This window comes from Blastomyces gilchristii (assembly GCF_000003855.2).
Source record: "Blastomyces gilchristii SLH14081 genomic scaffold supercont1.8, whole genome shotgun sequence".
In the NCBI taxonomy this organism is placed as follows: Eukaryota; Fungi; Ascomycota; class Eurotiomycetes; order Onygenales; family Ajellomycetaceae; genus Blastomyces; species Blastomyces gilchristii.
The window spans coordinates 2,412,456-2,421,050 of NW_003101675.1; the positions used below are offsets into that span (position 1 = coordinate 2,412,456).

The 8,595-nt window shown below is 28.6% G+C and overlaps 1 protein-coding gene across 1 annotated transcript; it reads left to right on the plus strand.

Annotated features, from left to right (window-relative positions):
- Positions 1-8,162: 8,162 nt before the first annotated feature.
- On the plus strand, positions 8,163-8,337 carry BDBG_17121 (uncharacterized protein; the record flags this gene model as incomplete). Its single annotated transcript, XM_031724906.1, has 1 exon — positions 8,163-8,337. A coding segment is annotated over one exon (173 nt), but the record flags the coding sequence as incomplete, so codon positions are not given.
- Between the last annotated feature and the right edge of the window lie 258 nt (positions 8,338-8,595).

The following is an 8,595-nucleotide window of genomic DNA, read 5'->3' on the forward strand; positions in this document are numbered from 1 at the left end:
AGTCTTCTCATAAGTAATTTCTTACAGACTCTAGCTAACAGTTCTTACAAAGCTCTCAGTGTTGTCAGTGTCTTCTGCAGTTCTACAGGCCTATGATCATCTCTTCTCTACTCACACAATCTCTGACCAGGCATATGCAAATGTGTCTAGGTTTTCTATCAATAATTCTCATGCTGTGACACATTTCTGTAATTTCATTGTCAATGAGAGATGAGTTCTCAGATACCTGTAAAATTCAGATAATCAAAATAATATAAATGTTATAAATTTATAACAGAAATTGATCTGAGTAGATAAGCTCTCTCTCTGTATCTTAATTGTTTCTGAGCTGAATACTTCAGCATAACTGAGAAAGCAGATACAGCTTTGTAAGAAGTATCTGATCATATATACAGATAATCAGCTCTCAAGATTCTGCTGCAACTGCATGCACTCTGATATCTGACTTCTCTGAAGTCTGTGCATTTCTGACAGTCTTCATATTAAATACAACAATTGTCTGTATCACAGATATAATACTCTCTACTTCTTTGAAAAGAGAAATTAGTAGTTGTGAGAGAATTGAGTGTTATGAATATTAAGAATATGAATTTAAGTTTTCTTTATTTTTTCTTTATTAATCTCTAAATTGTATTCACAGCTCTGTTTTTATTTTCTTATTTTTTAGCTTTAATAAGAGTATGATTTCTTCTTCTCTTGCATACACTGCAGACTGTTCATCTCAGTAGAAACTCATTATCTTATAGACTAGAACTTATAAATAACAGTGTTAATATCTTTATCACAATCAGATTCTTAGTAAAGATTATATTATTTTAACTTATCAGAATTCACAGTATAAAAGTTATGTCTCAGCTTCTGCAGATGTCTTATCTACTCAGATAATTCTCAAGTGAACTTATTCATCTTATCAGAATACTCTTATCACTGAATCTTGAATCAGAGCTCATAATCTCACTTCTCTGAGTTAATAATCTCTTTAATCTGATATTCTCTTTCACTCTCTAGTACTTTATAGACAGAGTGATGAGTTACAGAGTTCTCTTCTAAGAATTTCTTATATTTACAGAGCAAAGAGACATGAAAAATATTATATATCTGTAACTCAGATGACAGTTTCAATCTGTAGAACTGTAAGCTAACTTTCTTTATAATCTTATAAGACTCTGTCTGTAAGAGATTCAGCTTCTTACTAGATCTTTACATAATAATATTTTCTAGACTCAGTCAGACTCTATTATCTTTCTTGAAACTTTTTATAATATACTTAGAGTTATAGTATCTCTTCTGATACTCTTGAGTCTTTCTCAAGAATTTACAGACTTTCTTCTGAATTTTCTGAATTCTCTCAGCCTGTTCATAGATATTATCATACTCTATAGTATACTCTCATGAGTTTATCAAGATCATTTATGAATGAGTCTCAGTGAGTATCTTAAAGAGGATTTTATCTGTACTGACATACTTTGAGTTATTGTATATAAACTTTGTGAGTGATAATCAATACATTCAGTCATTCTGATTGTAATTGATAAAGTACTACAGATACTGTTTTAATATACTTATCAAGTGTTCTATCTGATTATCTGTCTGTTGATGAAAAGTCATGCTTAGATCTTATAAAATCTTTAGTATAATTATCAGATCAGATCAGAACTTTTCTATGAAGATTAATTCTCTGTCTGAGATAATATTTGTAGATAATTCATGCAATCAGATCACATTGCAGACAAAGATATGAGTTAAATTCTTTAACTTCAAGTTCTTATAAGTGAGTATAAAGTATGTTATCTTAATGAAGTGATTCACTATCATCAGCACACTATCAAAGCAGGTATTATATATACTCTTGCTTTCAGAGAGGCTTATAAGAGCATTCATTTCTAGCTATTCTCAAGATTTTTATAAGATGAATAGAGAAGTAAGTTCTTCATATGATCTGAACTGCACTATCTGTGAATTCTGATAAATAGTATAAGAATTCACTATCTTCTTCACAAGTTCTCACATCTTCAGTCAGAAGTATTTTCTTATAAGCAACTTATAAGTTTTAGTATCTGTAAAATAACTCACTAGAGAAGAGTTATAATGCCTTTTAATAAGTTCTATATATAGAAACTCATTTATAAGTATATAAATTCAGCTCTCTCTTTACAAGAGATTATTTAAGTCTCTTCAATTCTTTATTTCTACAGAATTGATCTCTGCTGTAAGCAGTTTCTGAATATACTAAGTATATTCATTCTTCAGTTACAGTTCAGACAATCTGAATAGAAGATCTTATAAAGACTTATACTCTGTTTTCTCTTATATCAGATCTTCTGCAGCACTTCTCAAAGCCTGCAAACTCTTCAGATTATAGATACTCTCTTCAAGAATTCTCATGAAGATTCTCAGAGTATTGACTCTCAGAGTTATAGAGAGTAGTTATACAGACTTCTCTTCTCTCTCTTCTCTCTTCTCTTATAAGAAATTGAGAGACTCTTCAGTCAATCTCTTCATAATACTCAGTCTGAGTATTCTATAAAGCTTTTCTATCTTCTCTAGTCTCTCTGTGTCTGTTGCTCTGATCTTCTTAATATAGTCTGATCTGTAAGAGAGTTCATCTGCTGAGTTCTTAGTTCTTTTAATATATTCTATCTTGAATCAGAACTCACTCAGTCTCTGAGCTCAGTGAATCTGCTGCTGTGAGAGTTTCTTGATTAAAGCAAACTGTTATAAGCTGTTATAATCAGTTCTAATAGTAATCACTATTACAAGACTCTCAAAGTAGTGATATCAGTGATGAAAGAATTTCACTATTATAAAAAGCTTCTAATTATAAATATTATAATTAATCTTCACAGATTGCATCTTCTATGAGAAAAAGATCACTGAAACTCAGTTCTCATTTAACTGTAGTTATAAGACTATTTCTGAAATTACAAAGAAGAAGACATCTGTCTTTAATCTGATTAAGAGTAAGAGATTAAAGTGAAATAGTATCACTGTATCTGTGAATATCTGTTTCAATCTTGTAAAGATCTTATAAGCTTCTGAGATAAGAAAGTTCTCATAGTTCTCTCTTCTTAACAATCTTTTCATTCTCTGTTCACAGAATGACTTCTTCTTATTTTCATTCTTCAGTATATCTGTAAGAGTTAAGAAGATTCTTATAAATGCAAAGATAAATCATCTATAGAAATTCATAAAGCTCAGAAAGATCTGAATCTTATAAATACTAGTTAACTTTAGCTATGATTAGACTGGCCGCTGAGACCATGAATTTCACATTTAGTCCCATTTGGTCTGATCTCATACATTTCTTAGCGTGAGTCTCACCAGGACCAAGCCTTAAAAAAATCTGAAAATGGACCATTTCTGAGAGAAATGGCGTGAAAAATGACCAGATTTAATTCAAGAACAGTGAAATGAAAGTAATTTTCCAGAATAAACTGTGAAAGATGATCATTCTTTCAAAATCAGAATGAGACTGAGACTGAAGATCAAAATCAGTTCTATTCAGTTCATTCAGTGATTGCTTATAGAATCAGAATTTGATAATAATTATTAATAACACTCATGAAACAACTAAATACATTCTTGTATAAGTTTATTCTTCACTTTCTCATGAAAACTACACTTCTCTGATATACTGTGATCAGAGATATTAAACTGTCTGATAATTTCATGTTTTACAATCATGAGTTTCTTGATTATTTCTTCTTGTAATTGTCTCTGACAATAGTGATAAATATCTTGACTTGAGTTGAACTTTCACTTCATTCCCACCTCTGTCAATGAAATTGTCAGAATATCACATGTCATCAGTGCAACAGTTGAATATATACTCTTAACAATTTTTCATAACTCTAGAATTGATTTAGCATGTAAATTTATCAGATTATCTTGAAGATAGCAGTCAAATTCAGTTTTACAAACATGTAGTTTTGCCTGATTTTCAGTTGCAATCAATGTATACAAGTTCTGTTTCAAAGTTAGTATTATAGTTCTATGTGATATGAAGTATTATCAAAGATCATTACTTACTAAAGAATTGTATTTCACTGTCTTCACATCTTGAACATCTGCTTATTCAAATCTCTGATAGTTGACATTGTAGTAGTCTCAGACTAATTTAACATATAAGTCTCATTTCTTCTCTATTCAATCTTGAGAAGTGTAGATGTTAACTTGATAGAAGAGATCTAGTAGAGCTGCTACAGCATAGTACTCTGCAAAAGATTGTTTCATTTTACTGTAGTAATATGCCAGTTTATTTCTTACAGTAACAATAGCCTGTGCTATAGCATCATCTCAGACTGAATTTCTTTTTGAGTGATTCAACTGCTTCTCAAGATGAGTAAATAAACTGTTATACACTCATCAGACTGACTGCAGCATTGATGTACAAGTAATTAAGACTGTCTTTGTTATCTTATAAAACTGAAACAGTAAGTTAATCACATATTTCAACTGAGTTCACTTTATATCAGAAAGTTTCAATATCTGAATCTTTTTCTAATCAGAGTATTGCACTCAATGATCAATCATCTGATATAATTGAAGAGTCTGAACAGTTATCTCATATATTAAACTTCACTATATTCTAACATTCTGTATCATATTCAGTGATGTGACTGATTTGTTTATTTATTGAATATTATGAAATCATTGTTATTATTTAGAAGAGATATAAATCATATTAGCAATGTTTTGAATCTATGATATTTAAATTATTAGTCAATCTATTCAAAATTAACAGTAGTATTATCAAAAAGTGTTATTAAAAAGCAATATTAAAAAGTGTTATCAAAAAACATTATCTTTTACAAAGTAAATGTAAAAGTTACTTGAGTAATCACTTTCATCTTATTCTCATCTCAAGAACCAGTTATCTCATTATTCTTTCTCTCAATGTTAAGATTCTTTATCAGTGTTTGTATTACAAGTTGAACCACATGAGCAATGCAGAGAATATGACCTTGTTTATCATTTCAGAAATGCAAAGCCAATTTTTGCTCTAAGCTCTTCATTATAGTGTAGTTATTTGCAGCATTATCAGTTATAATTATAAGAAGACTGAGACTAATATCTCAATAGTCATTTTTAATCACAGTTATTAATATCTCTGTTATATAATCCTCAGTATGACTACTGATCAATGATTCAAATTCAATTAATATCTCTTAATAAGTTCAGTTCTCATCAATGTAATAACATATAACTCTCATAAATGCAAGATTATTTGTACTAGCTCATGCATTCACTGTGAGAGACACTCTTCAATGATTCTTCAACTCTGATTCTAGATGTTATATATTAACTTTGTAGTGTGTCTCAAGGTTGGACTGAAGACAGAATTGATATGAAATATGAAGATTTGAATTAAGCATTTAAAGAAGTGTTCAGAATTCAGAGTTTTCAATTAATTGAAGAGAAAGATTCAGAGATATACATATATAAAGTAATTATTCACAGAAGTTATCAGATAAGAGTTGTAGAATCAGAGTACTAATATAGAGTCATTTTCACATGATTTTCTTCAAATTAGAAAGTTAGTGTTATTAAAAATCATTATTTAATAGAGTAACTTATCAGCTCAGTAGTAATTTTCTAATTATTTTTCTTTTATTATCTGTATTCTGATGACTTCAGATGTTAGAAAATTTCTTCAGAGTTATAATCAGTTTATAATAAATGTTTCTGAATAAAGTTATAGTAATTATAGTAGAGAGATAACTCTTCAGTAATCTGAAATACAATCTATTAATAATTATTTCATAGTTTATCTTGATATTTATGTTGAGTTTTTCATAAATTTTATAACCTGAAATCAGATATGAAGAATAAAGTGATTATTTATTATAATTGAAAGAGAGCATTCTGTGTTGAATTATAAATAATATAGACTTTGTAATTCACAGTGATTTCTTAAAGAGTTTGTAGATCTTCAATAGAAGTAAAAGAAGTAAAAGAAGTGAATTCAGAAGATATGATAATAATTTAAGAAAGATAATAATTTATTTTCAATAACTGATCACTGATGTGTGTAAGAAGAATTAATATAAGAGAAAATAATCTTGTTTCTTAGCTTAGTTATAATTTTAGTACTAACTCAGATTGAATATTATCAATGTATAAAAGTAAATAAATAATCTTGATTAATCTCTGTCATATTTATTGAAATATATTAATATTATGAAAGAGAGTGTTACTAAATTATATTATCAGATAATATTATTAAAAATATATTAATATTATAAATATCAATATTGAAAAAATGTTGATACTTATATATTATAGTGATTTGTGAATCATGATAGTTAAATATATATACATATATATATATTGTTCCTGACTTGATTACAACTTGTACAATAATTTTTAAAAACTCAAAATTAATTTCAATTATTAATAATTATGAACTTATAACTAACTAATATAAAAAGAAAAAAACTTTTTCTACTCATCATCTTTCTTCTCTTTCTCATTCTTTTTATCATTCTTTATAATTCACTTCTCATTCTTCTTCTTCTTCTTCTTCTTCTCATCTGAGATGATAATCATCTCAAAATCTCTCTCTACTGCCTTCTCAGAGAAGGGTTTCTGCTGCTTCTCTTCAGCCAGGTCAATCTGTGTCTCAAAATCCCGCATTTTCTAGTCTGCTGCCTCGGGTTCCATCTCAGTGATAAGCAGATTGACATGCTCAGAGAGTAGAGCTGTCTTCTTAATATTCTGAATTATAAAGCACATTTGAGACCTGAACAAGGCCTCAATTCTCTTCTCCTCTGTTCACTCCTGCTAATCAATTAGAGAATAGAAGTATTATCAAAAATTATTAATAAAAAACTTATCAGTTTTGACTTCTTTATCTTCTACTTTAATACCTTCTCAATCTTCTTCTGCTATTACTTATTTACAGTAATACTTTTCTTCTCTCTCTCTCTCTTTATCTTGATCTTAAATTATTCTCAGAACTTCTTCTGATTTCACTGCTACTGTATGAGACTCTTCACTGTCTTCTTCTTCAATCTCTCACAGACAGTATTATCTACATTATTTCTATACTTAGTTCAGTCTAAATCTATCAGAAGTATTACTTAAAATTATTATTATTCTACTTTCTTACAGAGTCTCTTTAAGATATTATAATATATCTTACAATCTGTCTCTTCTTACTTAAACATCTTCTTCTTCTCTCTCTTCAATCTGTGACAGTGCTCACACACCTTGATGGTTCACAGAACTGCAGAATATTTAAAGAAGAATAACATAATTAATTTCAGTGAGTGTTAAAGAGAGATGAAGATAGAAGAGATAGTCAGAAATAATATAATAATAATAATAATAATAATGATAATGATGATAATGATAATTATAATAATGATAATAATGATGATAATAGTGATGATAATAATGATAATAATAATAATGAAAGAAGAAGTGTATTGAAATATATTACTGACTTATCAAATATAAAGAGACTTAAAGAAAATATTAACAGCTTTCAGTGATGTACAGAAACAGCTACAGTGTTGCATAGCAATATCATCTTCATTTAATACATGCACTGTTGATATTCTTTGTATACAGTTATTATATAATCTATATCAGAGATACATATAGAAAACAGATCTTTGTTACTAGAATAAATAATTGCAGCAATTCTCTGTTTTTATATTATAAAGATAAGTTATTCTCATTTCTTTCTTCTCTCTTTTCTCTTCTTCAATCAATCACTAATTTCAAGCTGATATGAAAACTATTAAAACACTCTTAGAAATCCTCAAATTGAAGAGTATAGACTAATTAAATTTTAAATACAGAAGAAATTAAATTATCTTCTACAGATTTTATTACTCATCTTCTCTTAAATAAAACAGCAGTTACATTCTTTCTTCTCTTCAATTAAACAAAACATGACTCATGAAAAGTGAGTATCATGCCAGGCTATAATGACTAACACAGCCTCAGCACACAGAGCTGTATATACACAGTATGTACTGAACTGAGAGACTGCATGAATTGCAAATCAGCAGCAGCATCTCAGAAAGAGTCATACAGCATAAGAAAGCTGCAATTCTCAGTCACATGCACAGAGAGTGAATCACTGCAGTAAGTGCATGTGTATTAAAGTAATGCTTTTTAATAATACTCAGTCTCTGATATGTTGAAAATAGAGTCTCTCTGTGAGATTCATTTCTATCAGAAGTCAGAGAATCTTATATTTCTCAAGATCATCTTCACACATCTTGTCTGTGAAATTAATGAGAAGAATCATCAATTTCAGTATTCTGTTCTTAATATCATTCAAGTGACAGCAGAGTTCACCCTGATCACACTTTTTAAGTATATGTTTTCTAATTATTCATATTTATATAGATATATACTGATTATTTATTAGATAATGTTAAGACAATGACTTATCACAGCTGTGTTATTCTCACTGTGAGAGATACACAGTTGATAATAAACATTGCAAAGACTCTGAGAAGTGAGTATTTTGAGAGTGCTGCAGCTCTGTGATCTTGATTTTTTTTTATTTTTATTTTTTATTTTTTTCTTTTTCTTTTCTTTTTTTTTTTTTATTTTTCTTTCTCTTTCTATCTCTTT